Source organism: Canis lupus, chromosome 11 (genome assembly GCF_048164855.1).
Source record: "Canis lupus baileyi chromosome 11, mCanLup2.hap1, whole genome shotgun sequence".
NCBI lineage: Eukaryota > Metazoa > Chordata > Mammalia > Carnivora > Canidae > Canis > Canis lupus.
In genome coordinates this window covers 24,100,201-24,125,094 of record NC_132848.1, presented here as the reverse complement: position 1 = coordinate 24,125,094, position 24,894 = coordinate 24,100,201, and the positions used below count along the sequence as shown (strand labels likewise).

At 58.7% G+C, this 24,894-nt stretch overlaps 1 protein-coding gene across 3 annotated transcripts in view; it reads right to left on the bottom strand.

Annotated features, from left to right (window-relative positions):
• SHISAL1 (shisa like 1) overlaps nucleotides 1-24,894 on the bottom strand; it is a 74,601-nt gene that overhangs the window by 19,876 nt on the left and 29,831 nt on the right. For all 3 annotated transcript variants that reach the window (XR_012039101.1, XM_072843592.1, XM_072843591.1), the window contains one exon: nucleotides 15,250-15,567. Coding sequence is in view for 2 of the 3 variants with exons in the window: in XM_072843592.1 (XP_072699693.1) it covers nucleotides 15,250-15,567 (318 nt within the window). In the remaining variant the exon portion in view is untranslated. The remainder of the gene's footprint in view (nucleotides 1-15,249; nucleotides 15,568-24,894) is intronic.

The window sequence follows — 24,894 nt, the reverse complement described above, 5'->3', positions numbered from 1 at the left end:
TTATCTGGCTGGAGGAGCTGTGACATAAGCTCTCAGCAACCTCAGCTTTGGGGGGGGGGCAGGGGGTGGAGGAAGCCTTTGGCAGGGGGCCCTGTTCCTGCTCACAGAGCGGACGGAGACAGGGAAAGGGGACCCTTTGTAGGTCCTCCGCACATCCTCAGATTGCATCCCAGTGATTCCCCTGCCAGGGGGGATTATTCCCTCCCCCGCTGATGTCTCAGGGAGGTGAAGCAGCTCTTGCCCAAGGACACACAGCTGGGCAGGCGCCTCGGTGGACAATGGGGTCCTTGGGCTGCCACACCAAGAAATTCCTGGGGCCATAGGTCCCAGCACTTGAGGCTGGCTGGAGCCATACCTTGAGTCGGCAGCCCAGGCACCCTGGCAAGGAGCTCCCCCTGGTACCCCCCAGGCACCTCAGAAACATCAGGGCATTTAGGAGGGGTGGGCGCCCTCCCGGCCCACAGGCCAGCCTTGGTTTCCATCATTCTGACGGCGGCGGGATGCCCAGGCTGGGAGTGTTTCGCGGCGCCAACGAGCATCTATTCTTGGAAGCAAATATTTTCAGGGTTAAGGCCAGAGTTTTAATGACGGAGGGAATAAAGAAGGAAAGCTTCCCTGGTCCTCCCCGGCCTGTGCTGAAGGAGACGAGTTCCTGGTTCTCTCGCCCGGAGCTGCCTGATTTGGGAGCCAGGCCGATAAGAGCCCCCGAACTAAATGCTTTGGGGCCACATAACAGCTGTGAGCTGAGCCGCGGCTTCCCTTCGTGGCAATCGTGAGGCCTCCACGAAACCTGGGGGGGGGGGGCAGTGGGCAATGGGATGGGGTTCCTGTCCAATTGACATGAAGAAGCTTCCTCCTTTCCCGCAGGCAGGGTTCCCCCAGATGTGCCCAGGCCTCCGTGCAAACATCTGTGTGCTGATTGCTCGCTCAGACTGGCATCTCTGTTTAAACAGGAGCTGGCCGCAGTCACCGGGTTAGGGAATCATAATTGATTCCAAACTAGCGTGCTGACTGGGCGCGGCGCCCTGGGGCCAGGCGGCTGAGAGTGTGGACAGGACTGCAGGAGCCCCCTCCAAGGATGAGGCCCCCTGGCAGATGCCACCGGGAATGGGGCGCCCCGTGGCTGAGCACCTGCTCTGTGCCAGGTTCCTGGGGGAGGGGCTCCATCTCTGTCCCCTGAACGCCCCCATTTTCATAGCCAGGCAAACGGGCCCAGGAGGGGCAAGTGACTAGCCCAAGGTCACAGGCCTGCAGATCTGGTTGGCTGTCCCCCCCCTCCGGCTCGTCCACCCCACAGAGTTGCATCCGGGGCCCAGAGGCAGTGCACTTCTATCTGGAACTTGAGCTGGAAGAGGTGTCTGCAATCAAGTCCAGTCTAGTTCATTCTGGATGTGCATCTTCAAAGAGACTTTTCCAGAACCTTCTCTAAGGTCTATCCGCCCTGTGACTGAATACATTGATTTTCCAGGTGAAGTAAGTGGCCAGGATTGATTTTCTGTACATCACTGGCTGGTGTTCCTTTCGGAGGGTGAGGGGGCTGTGCCTTTTTTATCTTTTATTTCCTGTACTTGGCGCAGGGCATGGCCAACCCTCAGCAAGCACAGTTGAAGGAGTGACTTACGGGTGTCCCGCCACAGCCTCACAACAGTACACACTGGCGCTGAGAAGCAAAAGCAGACGGGGGTGGCGAGTTTGCAAAGGGGCGGCCCAGGATGTTCCCTCGGGGGACCGAGGGCCAGATGCACGACAGGTAGTTCTGACCAGTCCTCCTGCCTTCTCATCTCCCTTTGTTTCTTTCCTCCAGAAAGAACCAGGAACTGGAAAAAGTTGATCAATCTCCTTTCCAGAACTACCTTGCCTTTTGCTCCGGATACAACTGCCCAGGATGCCTGTCTATGGGTGTTCCTGGCAGTACCAGGATCCAGTTTCGCAAACATATAAGGACATGTTCGCTTCTCTGCACAAAGATTCACAGACCATGGGGCAGGCAGATGGTCGGAGGTGCTGAACGCACAAGCGTTTGAAATGTTACATGCAGTGGCATGCCAGTCAGCAAACATTTAATGACCAAATCTTGAGAGCGAAAAGCCCTGATTTGTAACATCTGCTGCCCATTTCCATGGTGTAAATACTGTCAACGTGATGTCAGCGTTGGGAAGAGATGCACAAGAGTCAACATTATGTAAGCTTCATGGCACAGACACGAGATAAAAGCTCAAGAACACAGATGGTAAGAAATGGAGCAAAATCATGAAGAAGTGATGAGTTGCGAATGCCTATTACTTCTGTGTTTCATAGAATTTATTTAATTGTCGGCTAATATCATTTAATTTTTATAGAGGCTGTATTCAACAACAAGTTCACGGAATTCCTAAAAAATTAACTACCAGTTCCTGTGAGCCGGTGCAAGTAGGCCCCGGCACACCTTGGCTATGTTTGTACTTTGTTTTAATGCATATTAGGAAAACTATAACCCTTAAACCAAAGATGTGATTGCTTAGAGCAAGTCTGAGTTTTCGAAAAAGGCGACTTGGGATCCCTGGGTGGCTCAGTGGTTTAGTGCCTGCCTTCCGCCCAGGGCGTGATCCTGGAGTCCTGGGATCGAGTCCCACATCGGGATCCCTGAAGGGAGCCTGCTTCTCTCTCTGCCTGTGTCTCTGACTCTCTCTCTCTCTCTCATGAATAAGTAAATAAATAAAATCTTTAAAAAAAAAAAGGCGACTTAATTTAAAGTCATTAAACGTGTATTAAGTAAACAGCACAGGGGAAAGAGATACCGACAAGAGGAACACCCAGAAGCTGAAGTCTGGAAAAACAAAAGTTGCCTCATTGATATGCCTTCAATTACCACCGGCCTTGGGGTCACAGTAACATAGATGGGCAACCCACAAGAGAGGAAATGCAGTTAATAATGAGTGAAAGGAAAGGTGTAAAGCCTCGCTAAAAATCAAAGAAACGCAGACCATATAAAAATGAGGGCACCCCATCCTCACAAGCTGCTGCTGGGGAGGAGGCTGATACTGGCACAGAGAATCGTACAGCTGTCACATGCCTCGGCTCAATCACTGCCCTGCCTGGAATGTATCCAGAGGAAATAATTCATAAAAGGGAAAACTGTAAACACTTAAAGGTGTTTATTGCTGCCCCTGACTTTCTGGAGTATGTTTACCCTCTTGCAACATTATTTGTCATAGCAAAAACAATTTGGAAGTGGCATGAATGCCTCACCATAGGGGGACAATTCAGTTAATGCTAGCATGTGGGACTTGGGCTACTGGGTAGCTACTAAAATGATATTTAGAAAAATTAAGTGAAACCACAGGGTAATGGCTAATTGAATGCTATGCGAATATAATTAGAATGCAAAACGATGTGCACGTCATTACTAGAAAAGTATTAAACCACGTGCAGAAGAAAACAGAAAATGCAAAACACCCATAGTTGTGTGTGTGTGTGTGGGGGGGAGTGCTATGTGGCCATTCTTCTCTAATTTACTCTGATCGTAATTACAATAATTACGATCAGGATTTATTGAGGCACCTGGCACCTGCTGGGCCCTGTTATAACCCTCGCAATCATCCCAAGGCAAGTCTACTTGAGTCCATTTTACTGACAGCGAGAGTGAGTCTAAGTTAAATAATTTGCCCGAGGTTCCCCACTGCCAAGCGGAGGCACGGTCTGAGCCCAGCTCTGACTCCAAGACTGTGTGGCTGGCTCCTCTGCACATTTGCTGGAGTGCGGCTTTGAGAGCTTTCAAGTAAAGTTTTATTTAAAAACAGCCTGTGTGTTGCATTTCACCTTCTACGCGGCTGGGTCCCCCTCCAATGGGGCGAGGTTTCTACAGGAAGGCCACAGATAGGGAGCCGCCAGGTGGATGGATGGGGTCACTTGGGTGGACAGACAGGATCACCTGGCTGCCTTGGCCCCTCCTTGGGGCTCCAGAGAGATTCTGAGGGCCAGAAAGGCCTTCACAGATGATGCAAGAGGGAGGACGAAGACCCTGCCGCCAAACCAAACCTACCACATGTCCCCTGGAGGCTGCGATACAGCCTGTTCTGGGTCAGAACCTGCGAAAAATTTCCAGTTGGTGTTGGGCCGAGGCCAGAGAGGGTTTGGTGTGCCAGGCCTCATGCGCTTTGGGGGATCCTCAGCATCCTGTGCCAAGGGAGGGAAGGACCAGACTTGTGCAGAGAACCCCTGTCATCGGGTCCAGCATGGGGCCATGTGCTTTGTGAGCACCATTTGGGGTTTATTCTCTTGGCGGGAGAAGTACAGGCCGACACTGCTTCCCACTCCACAACTGTGGGCTTTGGAGTCAGCTGGACTTGGGTGTGAATCTAGCCCAACTCAGCTGCTGTGTGGCTCAAGACAAGCGGCTCTCTCCTCCGAGCCTCATTTCCTCCTCCACACACAGAGTTCACGATGACAGCTGCTTGTTGCAGCTGCTTAGCTCAGAAGATCCTCAAGAAGTGGGAGGACCTATTACCAACAATAATAATATAATTCATTCACTGATCTGGCACTTAACAGGTGCCTACCACAGGCCGGGCACTGGGCAGATAAGGACACATCCATTCAACACTTGGTGTTGAGCACCCAGTGCTGGGTGCTGGGGTATGGCTGAGCACAGACAGACCAATCCCAACTCTCTTGGCATCTCCTTACAGCAGAGACAGACAGCAGACAAGAAAACAAACACAGCAACAGGTGGTGAGCACCAGAAGATGAGAGAGGATGCGGGTGGGGGCGGGTACAAAGGGATGGCTGTGGTGGGGGCTGTGCTATTTTATAGATCTTGGCCAGGGAAGGCCTCTCTGATCAGGTGACATCTGGGCAGATGCCTAGTAGAAGGGAAGGAGGGAGTGGAGCAGGGATCTGGGAAGGGAGAGTTTCAGGCAGAGGGAATGGCAGGTGCAAAGGCCCTGAGGTGGGACTGAGCTTGGAGAGCTCCAGGAACAGCAGGGAGGCCAGTGTGGTTGGAGTAATCCGGGGAGATGAGGACAGAGGGACCGGGACGGGTATCAGATGAGGTTGTGGGCCATTGAAAGGATTTGGGATTCATCTTCTAGAGAGAGGGGAGACATCAGCAGGCCTTGATTTACATTTTTACAGGATTGCTCTGCTGCTGTGGGCGGCAAAGGAAGGAAGCAGGACGAGACTTTGAAGGCCCCGCCTCAGTCCGGCAGGAGGATGGGCCAGGTGGGTGGTTTTGGTAGAGGGGAGTGGAGGGTGGATTCTGGGTCCGTTTTCCCAGTGTCCCGGCTAGGATGTGCGAAGTGGCAAAGAGTCAGGGATTCCGTCCCGAGGAGATGGCGGGAGGGCAGAGGACGCTGGGTGTGCCCACTGAATACCCGAAGGGGCCGCCTGTGAGGACTCAGGGTTCACAGGGCCGAGTCTGGAGTCGGTGGCGGGGGGTGGTGGACACGGCAGTGGAGACAGACCCAGAAGGCAGGTGCAGAGGGACAAGTCTGGAGCTGTCAGGGCAGGTGGGGCTCCCGTGGGTGGAGACAGAGAGAACAGGGTCAAGGTGGGAGCCCTGGGCCCTGTGGTGTGGACGGCTGGGGAGACGAGGAGGCGGCAGCAAAGGGGAACCAAGGTGGGGCTGAGAACCGCGAGGAGCGGGACCCAGGGGCTGGAGGTCCCCCGGGGCTCCCCACTTCTTACTAGCCTCTCCCATCCTCTGCGACTTAGCTTGAGCTGCATTCTGCCCACGTGGCCATATCTCCACTTCCAGAAAACTCCTACGTGTCCACTGAAACCCTTTCCAGTGTTGACTGCTCCCTGGGCAGCTAGCACTCAGCCCGGAGGGCTGGGGACCCTGGGACAGCTGACCGCTGTCCTCAACATCACAGAAAACCCGCCCCAGTCTGACACAACGCCGGGGGTGAGAGGAGGAACACTGGGGGGGGGGCGGTTTCTGCGTCTCCTCTTGCTGAGCCAGACGGTGCTGATTCTATCGTTCTGCGCTCCAGGTGAGGGGACTCTGGCTCCCACACCTGCAGGAGGGATTCCAGGGATCCAAAAATGGGGGCGCAAGATCTGAACCCAGGTCTGTCTGCCTCTAACGGGTTTTGCATCTAAACACTGTTTCCTGCCCATAAAGAAAAATAATATAAATAAATAAATAAATAAATAAATAAATAAATAAATAAATAGAGCATCGTAGCAGGTGGGGTCGTTCCAACGAGGCAGGAGGCTTTGGGAGCGAGTGAGCCAGCGCTCCATCATGGGCTGTGGTCGCCTGATGCCCACATCTGGAAACCCTCTGGCCCTGGAGGCGCAGGGGCCCGGCTCGAGGCAGAGCGATGCTCCGAGGGGTGGAGGGAGAAGCACTGTGCATGTGCGTGTGTGTGTGCGTGTGCGTGTAGGGGGTTCAGAGGCCTCTGGTGGCCTGAGTCAGGGAAGTGGGTCACCGACTTATGAACCATCATCTCTCAACGGACGGCTAAAGCAGCCAGTACAGCAGCGTTAGGAAGCCTCCCCAGTAATGCAGCGAGCTCGCCAAGACACAACGTTAAACTAAAAACCCAGGATACGCAACCTGATGTGCAGATGGCAATGGCGTGGACAGGGCGCTGCCGGGGATGACGCGCTACGCCGCGGGGAGGGCTGAGAGGCTGATAGCTAGGCCTAGGCCTCAGGACCAGGTGCTCTGGCTCCGGGCTGCCCAGGCCCTCTTCGCCCTTTCCGGGTGACCCCGGAGCCTATGAGGACCCCGGGGCAGGGTGGGGGGTGAGAGGTTGCAGGACCTGTGTGGGTTCCACAACTCAGGAGGGCAGACGCGGGCTTTGAACCTTGGTTGCCCGTGGCTTTCCATCCAAACTGCTTCCCTTCCTCCGACCCCTCCCCTCTGCTCCAGTGGTGTGGGGTTTGCTGGTTGTTACAAGCGGGAAAGTCCACCAGCCTCAGCCCCGGTCGCTTTGGATGTGGTCTGGTCCTTTCTCCTGGACCCTGGGGCCCGGTCTGTCCTAAGACCCCTGAATTGGGGTCTGTGTCTGGGTCTTTGGTGGCCCTTGGGGCAGGGAAGGAGCAGGAAGAGAGAAGACTTTCAGGGGGGCCTTTCTGGCCTCTTGTGCAATAGCATCAGTAAAGAGGTTCTCACCAGAGAAAGGAATGTGATTATCCTGTTAGAAGGAGAACGTTGAGATGCACTCTGTCCCAGGACGGCTGCTCCCTGCGGGGACCCCGAGTGTCCTGACCCTTACCCAGGCCTTTGCACGTGTTCTTCCTCCCACCAGCGACACCCTCCCCCCTTTATATTTTTGCCCAATTATTACTCATCTGTGAAGAGCATTCCAGCTGTCGCCTCCTCCAGGAAGCTCTCCCGATGCCCCGTCTGGACTGGGTACCCTCTGGGCTCCCTCCTGTCAAAGGAGGCTGATGGCTCACTGCCATTATCTGTCCCTGGGTCAGCCCAGCTGAACGTCCAGGTGCCCGGCCCGGAACAGGGGTGGGAAGATGGGCTCCTGTCCCTGCTGGTCTCTGGCCCAGGATTGGACCCCACACCTCATCGTCCTCCCCCTCTGCCCCGCGAGGGGCTGAGCACCTGTGGCACAGCCAGCTCCCAGCCAAGGCTGCCTGGGGCATCCGAGGCCCTCGGGCTCTGTCTCCTGTGTCCTGCCTGCCTTGTCGTGTCTGGCTCCCTGGCCGAGGGGACCAGGGGGCGGACCTGGGCCTGAACGCCGCGCAGTCCTCCAAGCTGCCCAGTGTCCCGATGCTGGGTGCGCCTGTGACCAGGTACCTAACCTCACTGTGCCTCGCTTTTCTCAGCTGTGAAATGGGGGGTTCATCAAGTCAGCATTGGAGAGCTGGGGACACAGCGGCAGACCAAGCAGACAAAACACTCATTCTCACATTCCCGCGGGGGGTGGGGGGTTGGAGGACACCCTGCCTGAGTGCTCCGCGTGGCACCTGCTGGGCTGCGATCTTAAATGTGCTCCCTGGCACCAAACCCCAGCATCCCTCCTTGGGCCAAGCCTCCCCCGGGGGCTGAGGAAGGACTGGCGGGGTGAGGGCACGGCTCCCAGAAAGGAATCAGCAGCAGCCTGCGACGGGCTCAGGGGAAGTGCTGAGACTCAGGGAGGGCCGGCAACCTGTCTGAGGACACACCGCACGGTCACCCCCGACTCCGTGCTGCCCGCTGGTCGGGGGGCAAGAGGATGTGCCTTCCCTGCGGACGGGGCCGGGGTGGGAGGAGCGGGGGATCCTGGGGGACAGGCTTGGGATCCTGGGGGACAGGCTGGGGGCCTTCCAGGCCGGCTGAGAGCCACGGGGCCTGAAACTCCACCCGCACACAGACACTCCCTGCCTCCTGAGTTCCAATCACTGACGCCTCCTTGGTATTTGATGTCATGCCAACCGTCTCCCTGTCTGCCTCCTGGCTTTCTGGAATTCCTTGCCGTTGGCCCGTGGCCTCCCACGGAAACCACATTCCAAGAATCTGGCCGCGGGGCCGGGATCCCGAGCTTTTTGGGGAGGAAGGGTGTGGGGTTGGGTGAACTCCGGGCACCCATGGCGAGGCCTCTGAAGAGTTCTATCGAGAGCCAAAGGGTTCGGGTTTGGGGTTAGGGAGGAAGGAGGTGGGACAGGCTGCTGTGGGGGCTTTGCTGGCAACAGGGGCCTTGGGGCTGAGAGGCGCCCCACGCATCGGCCCACAGTCCAGTTCTGCCTCGGGCCACATGACATCTGCAAGCCTCTTGCAATGTCCAGGGTCCCTGTGGTCTTTACTGGTGCTGCTTCCTGTCTGAAGCGGCTTTTCCATTTTGTTCCAACCCAGTGACCTCCCCTTAGCTCCCCAGGTCTGGCTCCACCTTGCCTCTGCCTCCTCCAGGAAGCCTGCCCTGACTCCTCCCCACCATGCAGTTCGCGGAGGCCTTGTCCAGCTTCTCCAGGCACTTTGTGTAACTGTGGCTGTCCTCTGTCCTGCCCTGGGAGCCCCTTGGGCGCAGGGCACCCCTGCTGCCACTAAAGGAACCTCCAGGACCCGTCAGAGCCTGATGCAATTTGGTTCTACAGGATCTTGAGTGATCTGAGATCCTTCTGTGCCCACCCAAGCCCCGCTCTGGCTGGGGCTTTGCTGGCAGGCCGGGCGGACTTCGGGGAGCTGTTCCTCTCCTGTCTAAGGGGCCAGACCCCCCACCCCAGACTCTCTGTCCTCCTTCTGTCAATCCGGGCCCAGGAGTCTCAGAGACCACCCTGCAAAGTCGCTCCCAGCTCTGGCCCTGCCACTCGAGGGGCGGCCCCCAGGCCGGCAGCATCGGTACCTCCCAGGCCCAACCCGGACCAGTCACACCAGAACTGGCAACTCTAACAAAACCCAGGGGACTGAACGGCCATTCAAGTTTGAGATACGCAAACAACACTCTTCCCAGGCCAAGTCAGGAAGTTTGCCCTGAGTTCTGAAAGACGGAGAGGCCACGGGGCCCGGGCGGCCTCCTCTCCTGTCACTGCCTCATCCCTCAGGCCCGAGCAGGGCTGGTGACCTCAGGAAGGTTTTGAAGGATGAATAGGAGTGTTCCCCAGAGAGGTGTGACTCGGCAAGGGCCAGAGGGGGCGCCAGGCCTGCAGGGGAAGGAGGGAGGCTGGGGACAAGGCAGGAAGAGGCTCGGACTTCTCCCTCTGTCTGTGTCTCTGCTTCTCTCTCTCCTCTCTGTGTATTCTCATGAATAAATAAAATCTTAAAAAAAAAAAAAAAAAAAGAAGAGGCTCGGAGGCAGGTAGTGGCCTGTGGCAGTTGGCTCAGGGTCCTCCTTGGTCCTGGGAGACCTGGGACAAGGAAGGTCTGGCTCAAGCCCAGGGATTTACTGTGTGGCCTTGGGCAAATCGCTTGCCGTCTCTGGGCCTGTGTTGGCTCATCTGTAAAAGGGGATGATAACCCCACTGTGCTCAGTTCCCACTGCAGGAGTCAGGGGGCAGCCAGTGGAGACAACTCTGGAGGGCAGCGTCTACACTGTGCACGCAGCCACGGCTCCCAGTGCTGTTCACAGGGAGGCTTCAGAGAGAGCAGTGGGGTGGGGAAGGCTTTGGGGGCCAGGCCAGGGGCTGAGGCCCTGCAGGAGGGGGGTGGGAGTGGGAGGGAGCCTGGGGTTTCAGGTGGGCACTTGGTCCTCAGGACGAGACAGCAAGGATGACAGCGCTGCACCTTGGAGGGTCTCCTGGCAGCGCAGGCAGGAGTGAAGGCCAGGGCATGGAGGCCCCAGGGCCCCAGGGGGTGCCCTCTGTTCCCCTTTTGGCCATGAGGGCCCCTGGGGCGGGCAGGAGTCCTGAGTCCCAGTGTGAGGGGACAGAGGGGCGTTCCAGCTCAGTGGAGGAGAAGCTGTGCACCCACTGTGCACCCTGAACCCAACACTGAGGTCCCTGCACTGGCCTGGGCTCGGGTTCTGGCTGAGGGAGGGTGTGGCCCAGTGTCAGTGATGGTGGGCGGGGCGGGGCCAAGGACAGACGGGGGGGGGGGGGGGGGGGGGGGGGGGGGGGGGCGCGGGGGGTGGTGCTGGAGCCTCAGAGTGTTGGCTGAATGCTCAGTCTGAGTAGGAAGTGAGGGAGTGAGGGAGGGAGGAGAAGAGGGAAAGGGGAGGGGAGGGGAGGGGGTGGACAGGGAGAGGGAGCGGAGGAGGAGGAGGGGAGAAGAGGGAAAGAGTGGAAGAGGAGAGAGAAGTGAGGGAGGGGGAGGGAGGGGAGGAGGGAAGGGGAGAGGGGGGAAAGGGGAGGGGAGGGGGAAGAGAGGGAGGGGAGGAGGAGAGAGAAGGGAGGGAGGGAGAGGGAGGGGAGCTGAGCTGCAGCCCAAATTTCAGGTCCTGCTGCTCCAGGAGCTGGAGGAGGGCAGCGTGACCCGAAGTGCACCCCCCCATGTTTGAGAGACAAGAACAGCAGGCAGGTGCGCAGAGAACCACAAGGGCGCCTTGTCCCCACTTTGGGGAGGACGACGGGAGTCAGGGGAGGGGGAGCTGAAGGCAGCACCCCGCAGGCTGGCCCACCACATGGATGGGGAGAGCCTGGCCATCCTGCTGCAGAGGCAACCAGGCCTCGGGCTGGTGGCCAGAACCTGGCATTGCTGGGGTGGGGTGGGGGCAGGGGCAGGGGCAGAGATGGGGGCAGGGACAGGAGCAGGGGCAGGGTCTGGGGCAGGGTCTGGGGCAGGGTCTGGGGCAGGGGCTGGACAGAGTGGGTGTCTGGGGCCACAGAGCAGAGCCGGGCTGGGCAGACATGGGCCTCCTCCGTGGAGCCCCCGGGGCTGCCTCTCCTGGGGGCTGCTTCCCTCCTACCCTCCGGCCTGGGGTCCTGACCAGAGCCTCAGCCCCCCGCCACCGTGGCCGAGTCCCCAGCAGAGGCCCACTGGCTGTGGGGTGACACTCAGCCCTGGGGTGGGGCCCTGCCTCAGTCTCCCCTTTGCTGGGTTACCCGGGGTGACCCATTGACCTCCCCCGAGCTCCCAGGTTCCACATCCAAAAATGGGGCACAACATCCTTGGCGCGCAGGGCAGACAGGAGAGGACAGTGGCCGAGGCCAGCCATGTGGGGCGCTGGGTGAGCAGGCAGGACCCTGACCCCCTTGACCTGCCCGCCTGAGAGGCCACTCGGGCTGATGACATCCTCCCTGAGGATCCCCCCCTTGAATTCTCAAGATGGTTGTGACCTCTGGTGTCTTCATGGGGAAACTGAGGTGTGGACAGTTGAGGTCGCAGAGCCTACCACTGGTGCCAGTGGCTCGTGAACCCGGGGCTCAACCGCAGCCCCAGGCAGACCTGCTGCTCCCAGCCTCCCTAGCGGGGCTGCTAATACCGACACCACCCACTTGGTAAGAGTGACGGCCCTGGTGGCGTCGGTGCCAAGCCCCGCACAGAGCCTGCGACAGGAACACGGCGGCGACCGCTTCCCTCTCCCATCCCCCGTTTCTGTCCCTTCCTGCATCCCTGGACCCCGAACGCCTCCCTCCTCCCCCAAATAAAAACTCCGAATAAGCACATGGAACCCCAGGGTGCCATGAACCTAATGGAGATGCAGGAACCCAGGTGATGCGTGTGAGTTCGCACCCCTCCTCCCGCCCCCCACACGGGGAAGGGTCTGGTGTGCGGGTGCCCCGGCCCCTGTGAGGAGAAACCGGGGGCCACGGAGGGAGAAGCGTCCAGGCGCCGGAGGTCCTGTGATCAGTGCATGGTGCAGGGACGGACAAGGAGGGAGGGGCCGCCGAAGGAAGGAGTCCTGGAGTGGGGGACAGAGAGAGAGAGCGAGCCAGCCGTCTGCGGGGGCTTCTGGAAGGGGCCTGGGGGCTGAGCAGCCTTGTGCCCCCGAGACGCACTCGTGGTGACTGTTCAGCGCCCCGTGGTGGCTCCACGGCTGTGACACCAGGTCGCGGCTGCGTCATGCGGGGCTGGGCTGTCCAGCCGGGTTACGGTCAGAACGGCAGGCAGGGCAGTCAATGGCCTCGGCCGTGGCGGGGGGCAGGGGCAGGAGCAGGATGGGCCAGGGGGCCTGCCAACCAGGAAGTTGTGACCCAAGGGGCAAGGTGACCGGGGTTCCCAGGTGGTGGGTGAGGAGGGGAAGAGCAGGGCCTCTGGGCAGGAAGGAGGTCGCTCTGCTGCAGAGCTGAGTGGTGGGGGGATGGCTGGAGTGGGGTGCAGGAGCCTGAGGTCCCCGGGCCCTGGAGGTGAGGAGCAGGGGAGCCACTGGTGGGATCTGTGCCCCAGGGGGACGCATCTCTGCCAGGCCAGGGACGCAGCTCAGGCGGCTGTTTGGAGGACCCAGGGTGACAGTTTGGAAATGAAGCGGCACAGACTCCAGCTCTTGTTCTGGTAGAAGCTGTGAGTGAGAAGAGCCCAGCCCTGCCCCAGCCACACACCCGTGACACCCGGTGACACCCTGGGGGCCACACCACAGTGGGTCGCAGCCCGGGCTCTCTGCCCGGGACACCTGCTCAGACCCCCTGGCTGTGCCCTCCCCCATGCACTGGCTCCGCCCCCAGGATGTGTCCCATCCTCCGACCTTCCGAGCTGGTTCACCCATGTGTGGGGTCTCACGTGTCCCGTCCTCAGTGCCCAGCACACGGTGGGAGGTAGGGGGTCTCCGCCAGCACAGGGGTGGCAGCCAGAGCCCTGCTGCGTCATCGCCCCGTGACTCTGGGGAAACCACTCACCCTCTTCCCCACACCCCCCCAACCCTGGCACCAAGCCCGTGGGGTTGGAGCCAACACAGTGCCAGGGACACAGCAAGTGCTCAACAGATGCTGCTGCCACCACAGGCAGCCACCAGGAGGCCAGCAGCTAACCAGGGCTCGCCGCGCCCGCCCCTCTCCCCGCCTCGGGTAGAGGGGAAGCCCAAGCAGGGAACCCCTCGCCCAGGGTCACCCCAGGTTGTCGAGGGCAGAGCAGGAGCTGGGAGTCGCCAGGTGAATCCTTTATCCCACATCCCATCCTCGCGGGCTTCTGATGACCTGTTTTATGGGCGCTCACGCGCTTACAGGGGTGCCATCCTGGGTCCACAGGGTGGGAACCAGGGGGACACGAGGAGCCCCGAGCACCTAAATTAAACGTCTCCCACTTAGGCCACAGGGCTCGGTCCCCTGTTGAGACCTGATGCACAATCCCAACAAGCTTGGCAGGCTCAGGGGGGCTCAAGGCATTCCAAATGGGGGGGGGGTCAGGGGTAAGGGGGTGGGGAAAGAGCCATCGCTCAAATGAAAGGATCCCTGCTCTCCAAACACCTGGCTGCTTGTAACGATGCTTTCCAGCGGTTCTAACTCTGGTACCTCAGGCACGACCCCCAGGGGTTGCTGACCACTGGGCTCTGCGGGGAGGAGACCCAAGACCTCATGCTGACAAACACCCCAGGTGTGTCCCCTGCCACAGAAAACCCCGCTGCCGCCGGGTCAGGCCGGTTTCACGCGTAGCTCTGTGCGGGTTCATGCCCTCCTCTCTGCTCCTCAAGGTTTTCCACCCATTGCCTTGCCCGGGGGGTGGGGGTGGGGGGAGGACCCAGGGGACCGGCTCAGTCGGCATTTGTCAAGCTGAGCTGAACAGGGCTGTGTTTTTGTCTTCTGCGTGACAGATGGGGCAATTACTCGATCAATAAGCTGATTTAAGTGCATCTTATTCATTATTTAAGTCATTTATTATTGAAAAGGTCGCTACCTGCTGGCTATTCGGTCCGTGATCCTCATCCTCATCGAGCCTGGTTGCCTCCCCCAGCAAGGAAGCACCGACGGTTAACCGCGCACCTACTAGGTGCCAGGGGTTTAATTTAACCCTTGGGGGACCCTGGTGGGGGACCAGGCTCACTCTCTCCACTACTCCCCGAGGACTGGAAGGTCCCGAGGGCTGAGGTTATTTGCACACAGAGCTGGTAAACGGCAGAGCTGGAACTCGAACCCAGGTCGGGGTTCCCGCAAAGCTCATGGACTCAACAGTGATCGCTGTGCTGAAAACGCGTGCGTCTGCGGGCAGGCGGGCTCTGCGACGGATCGTGCAGCCTGGGCTCAGTGTTGGGGTGCCCCGGGGTGACGCGCCCCACGTCCCACATGCCTGTGGCTGCAGCTCGGTTTCCGACCTCTTGCCGGGGTGGGGGGTGGTGGGGGTGGTGGGGGTGGTGGTATCTGCCCTCTGCCTGGCTCCTTGCTGTCCTTTGTGCCGGCCTCCCTCCCAGGGGGCTCCTGCTCCAAAATGTACAGCCCTCCTCCCTCCCTCCAACTCTTCGGGGACGAGGCTGGTCATCCCCCACCCCCCAGGTGCCTGGGACTGGGCGGAAGTGAGAGCCACGCAGCCACGCTTCTAGGCTGACCCCCTGACACCCCACCTCCCTGGCCGCCTCCCTTCCTGTCCCCTGAGCCATCGCTAAGCAGCCTGCCTCAGGGCATGGGAACACAAGGAACCAACCCAGGAACAGGCTTACTTCCTAACTTCACGCTGAGAAAGCTTAGCCCCCGACCCCAAACACCCATTTGCCCCGTTTGACCCTGAACACTTGGGAAAGCCATCCAATTGCCCCCTTTGCCTCGGCAGCCGGGAAACTCACAGCTCCATCCACCGCTCGGGGGCCATCACCCCCACATCAGGCTCTCGGGCGTAAACCCGCACGCCTGGCTCCCCAGCTCCGTTTCCACCTCGCGTTGTTGACTCGGGCCCACGGGCAACCTCAAGTCCCGCTTGGCCAATAAGATACGCGCACGATCGGGTCATCGGGGAGCCAGACCCGCTGTTTTCCCAGCTTGGCAAAGCCCAGTGATCCACCGCGGCGCCGGGCCCCGACGGCAACCACTCACCAGGCGGACGAGCTCTGGAAGGTCATGAGCGGCGGGCTGTGGGCGTCTCCCTGCAGTGTGTGCACGGCCGGGGGCGCCTGTGGCAGCAGGCCTGGCGGGGGCTGGGGCTGCGGGGTGGGCTGCCCTGGCCGGGGGGGCCGGGCAGGGTTGCCCCACCGCCGGGGGTCCTGTTTCATCCATCGTCCGTGGATGCCCCACCGCGCCAGGTAAACCTTGCAAATGTCGTAGTTCATTGCCGAGTAATACAAAAGATCCAGGACCAGCAGCATCAACACGAAGAAGCCGTAGATCCACACTCCCAGCAGGGCGGTGTAGTTGCTGGGGGAAAAGGGAGACAGAGTTTGAGGGGCGAGAGGAAGCAGCCCCCAAAGACGGAGCTCACCCTCGGGGCCACCTGGGGGCACCAGCGGGGAGGGGCTGCATCACCCCCACCGCCCCCCTGAAGCAGGGAGTCTGGGTCCCCCCTCCCCACGCCCACCCTCCGCCCTCTCTCCCCCACCTGCCTGATAGCCTCCTCCCAGATCCTTGGAATCCACCCCCCCCCCCCGTCCCTCCTTCTGCCCCAGAGCATCTCCCCCAGGATCTCAGGGGGGCCCCTCTCTGGGAGAGGCTTTGGAGAGACCGTCACCCTCGGGTCCCTCCCGACGTGGGAGGGGCCAGCTGCCTCCTGTGCCTGCCCCCTGGCTCCTGGCTTAGGAGGTCTCCTGCATCCCTTCCTGCTTCTTCCACCCCTGGTCCCCCCACAGCTCCTCCCTAACCCCCTCCGATCCCCCACAAACATGGGACGTCTGTTGTCTGAGGACAAACCAACCCAACTTCCTGAGCCCGTAGGCCCCTGGCCCCCAGCATCCGCCCTGGGCACCCTGGGGCACCTCACACCCACCTGTGCTGCCGAGAGCTCACCTCATGCCCCCCTTCCCCCAGGGGGGGTTGCTGCGCCCTCTTCCCCACCCTCCCCGGGACCAGGCTGTCTGGCTCCATCTGTCCGCCTCCCAGGCCGGGGTCCGAGTGTCCCCTGGGTGCCAGGGGGGCTGTTTCTGGGGCTGGCCGGTGCAGCCGGGGCTGCTGTGCTCCCAACGGTGCTCACCAGGGCCCACAGCTACCTAAAGGGGCTGATTTATGAATCACCCAGACACCGCCTCCGTGTGCTCACTGCTGCGGCATCTGCTCAGGTGGGTGTGTGCTGGCGGGTGGCACAGGCCACACACTGCACGGGCAGAGCCAGTGTCCAGCCTCGCAGCCCCTGCTCGCAATGGGGGGGGGCCCCACCCCCAGCTCCTGCCCAGACCGGTCCCCTTGGGGTCCCTCTAGACCCTGCCTGAGGTGGGAGAGCACAGGCTGGTGCCGGGAGACCCGGTCCAGGGTCTGACTTGGACCAGCTGTGCTGTGTGGCCTGGAGAACCCCTATGTGTCTCTGGATCTGCAGGACATGACTGAGGCCTCTTCTGGTCTCAGTTTACCCCCTGCCCAGCTTTGGCCTCAGCAGTGAGGCAGGGGCTGTTGCCCTCTGACCCCTGGGCCTGGACCAGGGGCTGCTCACTTTTGCCCACATGTGCTCTTTGCCTGCAACACCACCCCTCATGTTACTTAACCAAATCCTCCCCCTTGAAAACTTGGCTCTGGTGCTTGCAGCCCCTCAAGTGGGAGGTCTCGGTATCAGGCACTCAGCGTGGAGCTGGCCCTGGTAAGTGCTCAGGCCTTGGTGTCTGCTTGAGGGCCTGGACGCAGCTGTGTATCTGGGCTGCCCCCTTCCCCTGTGCGGCCCCACCTCCAGCCACCACCCCTGTGAGGCCTGCAGCAGCCTGGGGGCTTGTTTACACTAAGGTGTGAATGACTGACAGCCAGGCCCCAAGCCGCCTGCCTTCTTCGCCTGGATACATCTGGGTGTGATTTCTGTAGGACAGCAGAGGCTGGCAGCCCGGCCTGGCTCGCGAGGGCAGGAGGCCTGGGGTGGACAGAGGACGCGGCCTGGCTCTGGTCTGCGGCCCTCCTGACGTCCCCAGCACCCTCTCTCCAGGCTCCCCAGAGCCCGCACAGCATGGGCATCTCTGCAAGCATCAGGCCTTTCCCTGGTGGTTCCCATGGCAGCAGCCTCAGGGCTGAGGGAGGGGAGTGGGAAGGGGGAGGCAGGGCAGCTGCGTGCAGATGCTGCCCCGCAGAGAGGGAGCGGAGGGAGCTGGGGGCGGGGGCTGGGCCACAGCTGGGCCTGGAGCCAGCAGGACTGAGACAGAACCATAGCGAGGACGGTGGCAGGCGTGCGCGCTCCGCACGGGAGCCCGGTCAGCACGCTGAGCAAACGCAGAAGGAGGCGTTACTGCTATCACCACCATCCCCATTCTAGAGATGGCAAACTGAGGCTCGGAAGAATTAAGAGGCTCATCTGAGATCCCTTGAGGCTGGGGTCAGGGGGCCACTGCTGACACACGTGGGGTGTAAGGTGAGCTGGCGACGATGGTGGCCTGATATAATTAGCTTCCCGACTACATGTTACCTTCCCTCTACGTGTTCGTGTTCGCTAATAGTTGATAGCCCTGCTGGCCATCACCCCGGCAGTGGTACCGGGAGGTGGCAAACGAGCCAGTCTGCCCCATGCACAGGCGAGGAGGTGGGCGCCGGGCAGGCAAAGTCGCTGTTGGGCTGGCGAGACTGGGGACCTCAGAATGGCCGACCCCCGGCCAGCATCTTCTCGCCAACGCCGCCCTACTCTCATCTTCCCACCATAAACTCTTTATAACCCCCCTGAGGTTTGCCTGGGTGCGACTTCCCTGACTCGAGCCTCTCCGAGTCACGAGTCACGGAACCTCACCCGGGAGTGCTCCCCATTAAAGCACTCTCGAACCTACCGCCTGGCTCTGCTGTCTTTAATTTTCTCCACCAATCATTAAAAGAAAACTCAACAGTCACCAGCCAGCTGGGAAGTGGCCGCACTGGGATTCGGACCCAGGTCCATGTATCCCCGGGGTGTGCTGAATCTTGGGAGAACCCCAAGGTCCTGGCCACGTGTCCAGGGAGGGGTTTCCTATAGTTGCGTGGTGTGGTCCTCTTGTCTGGCTCCCGTGTACCAGGACCTGAGGACCTGAGGACCTGGGGACCTGGGGACCCGAGGACCCGGGGACCCGAGGACCCAGGGACCCGAGGACCTGGGAACCTGAGGACTGGGGACCTGAGGACTTGGGGACCTGGGGACCTGGGGACCTGAGAACCTGGGGATCTGGGGACCTGAGGACCTGGGGACCTGAGGACCTGGGGACAGACTCCAGTCCCCGCCCCCCGAGCATCCTGCATCTCACTGTGTCACTGCCTTTGCATGTGTGCATGGGCCCTGCTGGGCCTGCAGGTCCCTGTCGCCGCTGGCTGCTCCAGCTGGCCTTTGGGGGGCTGAGGGGGGAACGGGGGAGTGGTGACTTGCTCCCTCTGCCCTCCCCACTCAGGAAACGAGGGGTGCACCTGTGGGAGATGCCGCATGCGTGGACTCCCACTTCCCTGCAAGGGAGCCCACGCGGGAGTGGCAGCTGGCTGGAGGGCCCAGGCCACAGATGCCATCCCCAGGCAGCTCTCCTGCCTTTCTCAGCCTGACCTCCCCCATGGTTGGCTGGCTGGAAGCATTCTGAGTTTTTTAATTCAATTTTTAAAATGTGATCTGGAAATTAATTCCATCCAGATGCAGGGGGCTTTGTGGTGTCCATGCCTATGTTGTGTAAAGGGCAGGAGATAAAACAGAGGCTGTTTTATGGGGCAAGATGTGAAGCCAGCCGAAAGCCACAGATAGCAAATTTTCAGTGGGTTTGGGGATATTTACTGAGTCACATTCTTTGGGTGTCTCCCAAGTGATAAACAAAAACCCCTGCTGGAGAAATTAACCGAATGCCTACTGTTACAGGAGCAGGTCCATCAGCCAGACGGGCGGCTGGGGCCGGAAGTCCCCCCACCAGAGTCCACGGCTACCCAAACACTCACTGTCCCTCCCTGCGTCGTCCTCATGCCTCTCACCAGCCTTACTGGTAATAGGCTGGGCCAAAGGATGTGCTTCGGCCAACAGACTGTGAGCAGCCGAGTTGTGGCTGCTTCTGAGCAGAAGTCTAAGAGCCGCCTCGTGCTTCCACCAGTGTTCTTTACCCTCTGCCACGGGGACATCCTGCCCCAGATGGGGTGCGCTCCATTGGCCTGGGCCACAGAACGCTGCACGCACAGAGCCGCAGGTGATCCCAGAAGGACACAGAGCGTGAGCCCAAAATAAGCCCTTGAGCCTGGAAGCATGGGGATTTCGGGGCTGCTCATCACCGAGCGTGACTGACCCAGGTGACTAATGCACCTGTCCCCCACCCTGCTGGGCCCTGTGTGTGCTGTGCGACTACAGGCGCCTTTTCACCCTGGTGTAAGGGGGCCAGGGGAGGACCCTCTCCCTAGATAACACCTCTATGTGGATCAAAGGTGCTGGGAGGCCCCTCGCATTACGATAAGTGCTCAAAATTGTTCATTTGTTTCCCTCCCCCTGGCTTGGCAGAGAGCATTCTGATTATGAAACAGCATGATTCTAGAAAGTCTTTGGTCTTTAGAAGGCTGCCGGTGGGCACTCGGGGTTGGTGCCTAATGGGGCCTGACGGGGCTGAAGAATGGACAAGAATATCCGGAAGCTTCGGACCACACTCAGGGGCTGCATCTAGCACTCGAAGTATCTGGACGGGGCTGTGAGGCGGGCAGGACGGGCCCCGCGGGAGGAGACCCAGGGCTCGGGGGCTCTCAGGTCCTCCGGCGCTGGGGAGGGAAAGCTCTGGGGGACGGAGGCTTCACGTGCGGCCAAGGGAAGCACGGTAATGCACGCAGGCCGCCCTTGGAGCCTCGGAGGCCCCTTCTGCCTCCCCGGGATCCCTCCCACTGTCCGCCTCTCGCAGCACCTGCCTGGCCAGGGAGCGCCCACTCACCGCCCCGCGCCTCCGCCGTCCCGCGGGCCCGGCTGGTCGGGGCTCAGGGTCCCCGGCGCCTGGCGAGGGAAGGGGCGCAGCGCCGCTCCTGAGGGCCCAGGGCCCGCGCCCGCTCGGCAGGAAGGGGCGCCTTGCGGGGCCGTGGGCCGCGCTGCTTCCCTCGCTCTGCCTGCCTTTCCGCCAGGCGGCGAGAACCAAAACAAACCATTCTGTTCCTCCAGAAAAACACAAATAAATAAGTCATCAGAAGCGCTCTCCTTTTCCCTGTCACCAGCCCTGCCTCCTCGCTGATTCACGGGCGGGGTGGGTGACGTGGGCGGGTGCCAGGCGCCACGGCTGCTCACGGACCCCGGGCATGTTCCAGAAGCCCAGGGAGGGTCCGTGCCGCCCGGGGCCACGTCACGGGTCTGGGAGAGTGGAACGTCCGGTCCCTTGGCAGAGACCGGCTGCGTACCCTGCCCCCCCCAGACAAGTCCCGGCTCTCTGGGGTAGCAGAGCCCCGAGGCCGGAGTCAGGGCCCCATCCGGGGGGCTCAGGGCCCCGGTGGGCAGGCCGGTCCCAGAGGTGGACACCACCCGGAGCTCCTTCACATCGGGGAGCCCCCTCTCTGCCGTGGGCTCTGCCTGGATGCAAAGTCCCAGTCTGGCTCCCTGGGCTCAGGCCTGCTCCCCAAGTCCCTGAGCTCGGGCAGCGGCCTCCAGGGCCTCTGAGCTGAGCTCTGAATCACCCGTCTCTGGGTGACGCTGGCCTCTCTCCTCATCATGGCTCCTGTGGTGTCCTCTGTCCTTGTCCCCAGCACCGGCCATGAGTACAGACTCAGCCTAAAGCCCTCAGGGCCCCCTGCCACTCCCCTCCACCCCTGCGGCCGTAGGAGGTCCCCAGCCCCTGCGGCTGCTCCCCCTGGCTCCCCTGGCACTTCAAACTCAGGCTGCAGGGAACCCTGCCTGGAAATGCTCATTCCTCTGGACCACGTGGCTCCCACCTTCGTAACAACTTCTGGATGCAGGGAAATCCGGCACCAGGCCTCCCTACAGGAAGCACAGGGACAACCGGCGTGCTACCGCCTGGGGGAGGAGCACAGCCCCTCTCTGGGCCTCCATCCACATCTGTGGGAAGGGAGGCAGGGGGAAGCTCGACAGAGAATAACAAGGAGGAATCCCTCCAGAGCAGTGGCTCTCCGCCAGGGCAATCCTGCACCCTACGGTTGGCAACATCAGGAGACATGCTGGTTGTCACAGCCAGCTGGTGGGGAGGGGCTGCTAGCAATGTCTCGTGGGTGGTGGCGAGGGAGGCTGCTAAACGTCCAAGGCACGGGGCAGCCTCCCCCCGCAAAGAAGGATCCAGCCCCAGGTGTCAGTGGTGCTGTGCTGGGGATCCTCACTCTAGGGCCTCCCCACTCAGATCTGCCTGGGCTGGTGGAGGCCCCAGATTCATTTAAGCAGCCTCCAGACCCGGCTTGGCGCTTAGCTCCATCATCACACAGCCTCCCCATGCCTCGCCTTCCCCGTGTGTGATGTGGGCTCAGGATGGAGCCCACGGGTGCCTTCCGTGATATGGCAAGGACAGAGCTGAACGCAGAGCCAGCCCCATGCCGCGCACTCTGTGAATGCTTTCTGAGATTAAAGAATTCGAGCTAAGCTAAACTTCTTCAATATTTCCATTCCTCCCCAGGGGGAATGGCTTTATCGTATGGCCGAACTTTTCCTCGCAGCAACCAGGCCCCACGGTGCTGAGAGGATGGAGTATTCTGTGTGAGATCCTGTGGAAATGTGCAGATTATAGAAACCTGTGGGCTTCAAAACAAGGATCCCAGACACCAGTCGCCAGAGCCTCGGAGAAGTCTGCTTGCTTTGCCAAGCCTCTGTCTTCCGTCTGGCTTTCGGCCGGCAAGGACTGCACTCCAGGGTCTTAACCCCACTGCTGGCACCTCTCTCCACCCTTGGAGAGTCAGTCTTTGGTCGTATAAAAGGCTTGGGTCAGATTCCAGGCCTGGTTCCAGCCCTTGTGATGGACAGGACTTGCTGAACGACTTCACACACAGAATTATTCTAAGGCCTGAGCAGATGGCAAGATATTCAGGGGAAGCACCCATGCATTTGAGGAAGGAAGGCTGGGGAGTCAGCCTCGGTGGGAGGAGGGAGATTTGGATGATAGTCAAGGAGTCTGCATCTCCTGCCTGACCACAGGGAAAGGAGATTTCCCCTGAGTGAGCACGGCACAGTAGCAAAGCATTTAAGCCCCAACATCAGACAGATTGGGGCTCAGGCCCCCCCACAGTGGTGCCACCACTCCCTTCCACAGTCGCTTAACAAAACTCTCCTTCCAAATGAACTTTTCCTCATCATGAAAAAAATATATAGCCACCCAAGAAGTCAGCCTCAGGCTTATTGGGAACGTATCTGAAGTGGCCCAGTCAATATCAGGAAGAAGATGAGTGCTTGATAATTCCAAAGATGGCTTTAGAGGTACTTGCCAACATGATTGGACAAGAAAAAGAAGTGAGGCACAAAAATTGGAAGGCAGATAAAATCATCGTTGCTTGCAAGTAGCATAATGGGAAACTTAAAGGAATCAACTGAAAAAGCATAACAAAGATAAGAAAGTTCAGTAAGATGGCTGAGTATAAGCTTCATATTTAGAAACTATTAGGTTTTGTCATCTATTATTTTTTTTAAAGATTTTATTTATTCATGAGAGACACAGAGAGAGAGAGGCAGAGACACAGGCAGAGGGAGAAGCAGGCTCCATGCAGGGAGCCCGACATGGGACTCGATCCTGGGTCTCCAGGATCAGGCCCTGGGCCGAAGGCAGCGCTAAATCACTGAGCCACCCGGGCTGCTCAGGTTTTGTCATCTAAATGAGAGTCAGTTGGAAGATGTAATGGAAAAAAAGGACCCTATCTATAATAACAGGGTACAAAGAAGTAAGTGGGAACAAGTGCAAAAGATATGCATACAATATCCATGAAGATACATTCCAAAACACTATGCAAGAACATCTGAACAACTGGAAAGACCAACAGATCTTCCTCAACTTACGATGCGGCTATGTCCCAACAAGCCAGTTGTAAGTTGAAAATTTCATTAAGTACATGCTGCATTTACTACACCCAACCCACCAAACATCACAGCTTAGCCCAGCTGACCTTGAACGTGCTCAGACGGCTCACCGTAGCCTGCAGTGAGGCAAAGTCATCCCCAGAAAGCCTACTTGGTGTAGGCTTGTAGACAAGTGTGGACCATGTCATGTGATTTACTGACCACGGTACTGAAAGCGAAAACCAGAATGGTTATACAGGGACAGAAACTAGCAAGTGAGTTAGATGTGGAGCCTCATGGTTGCCTGCTGACTGGGAGCTTTGGCTCGCTGCCACTGCCCAGCATGCAAATAAGGGTTGTCCTGTGTGCTGCTACCCTGGCACAAGATCAAAGTTCAAAGTACAGTTTCTACTGAATGCGTACCGCTTTCTTACCATCGTAAAGTTGGAAAGTCATAAAAAAAAAAAGCTGGAAAGTCATTACCTTCCCAGCCCCCCCCCCAAAAAAAGTTGGAAAGTCGTAAGTTGAATCTTCATAAGTCAGGGATTGTCTGTACTGTGTGCTTGGATTCAATATCAAGAAAAGTCCATTCTCTTTGAATTAATCTATGAATTCAACATAGTGTCAGTAAAAAAAAAATACCCAGTGGATTCTTGGAGGGGACAAGATGAAACAAGCTGCTTCTCAAGTTCATATAACCAAAGAACTGGGGGAACAGACTAAGAAGGTTTTAAAACATCAAAAGCCGCAGTAGGTAACACAGTGAGATACTAGTATATGGATAGATCAATGAAAGCCATGAAGACGTACCAACATCCATCCAGAGACTCAAATCTAGTATATCACAGTATAAAAGTTTGCGGTTTACATCAGTGGAGGAGTGATGGGCAATTCAGTGAATGGTTCGGGACAACTGGCTACCCATTTGGAATAATAATAATAATAATAATAATAATAAAGCTAGATTCCTAACGCAAATATTACATCCAAATAAATTCCTAACAGGTCAAAGATTTGAAGGCAAAAAACTAAAACACACAAAAAAAGTGAAAGAAAATGTAAGAGGATTTTTAACGATCTCCGAGCAGGGAAAGCCTTTCCCCGTCTGCTACAAAACCCAGAAGACATAAAAGAAAAGAAATGGACCCGATTTGACATAACAACTAAAAGTTGAGTATGAGATAAAAGCAACACAAATTTAAAGACACACAAAATATTTGCAGCTCATCGTATTTCCTTCACATATAAAGAGTCCCTATAAATAAATAAGAAAAAAAAAGCCAAAACTTCAATGGGAAAATGGCAAAGGATATAAACAGCTCACTCACAGAAAAAGAAATACAAGTGGCTCTCAAACCCACGGAAAGATGCTTAGTTTCTTTCACTCATGGTAAGAGAAATGCATGTAGTTTCAATCCCGCACGCCTTTACTCAGCATATTCCCCACTGCTTTTCTGCAGGGTACACTTCTCTTTACACTCTTGGTCTCTTCCATCAGGGCCTTGGTCTCCTGCGTTCTAATCCCCTTAAAGAAAGGGGCTGTGTAGGATTAATCTGTGGGTCGGAACCGGCACACCATATCTGCGGTACCAATCAACGCGAAGGAAGGAACGTGGATTCCAGGCCCACGCACCTTCCATTCCACGCCCTTGACTTCACCTAACATCTGCAGCGGCCCCGGGAGG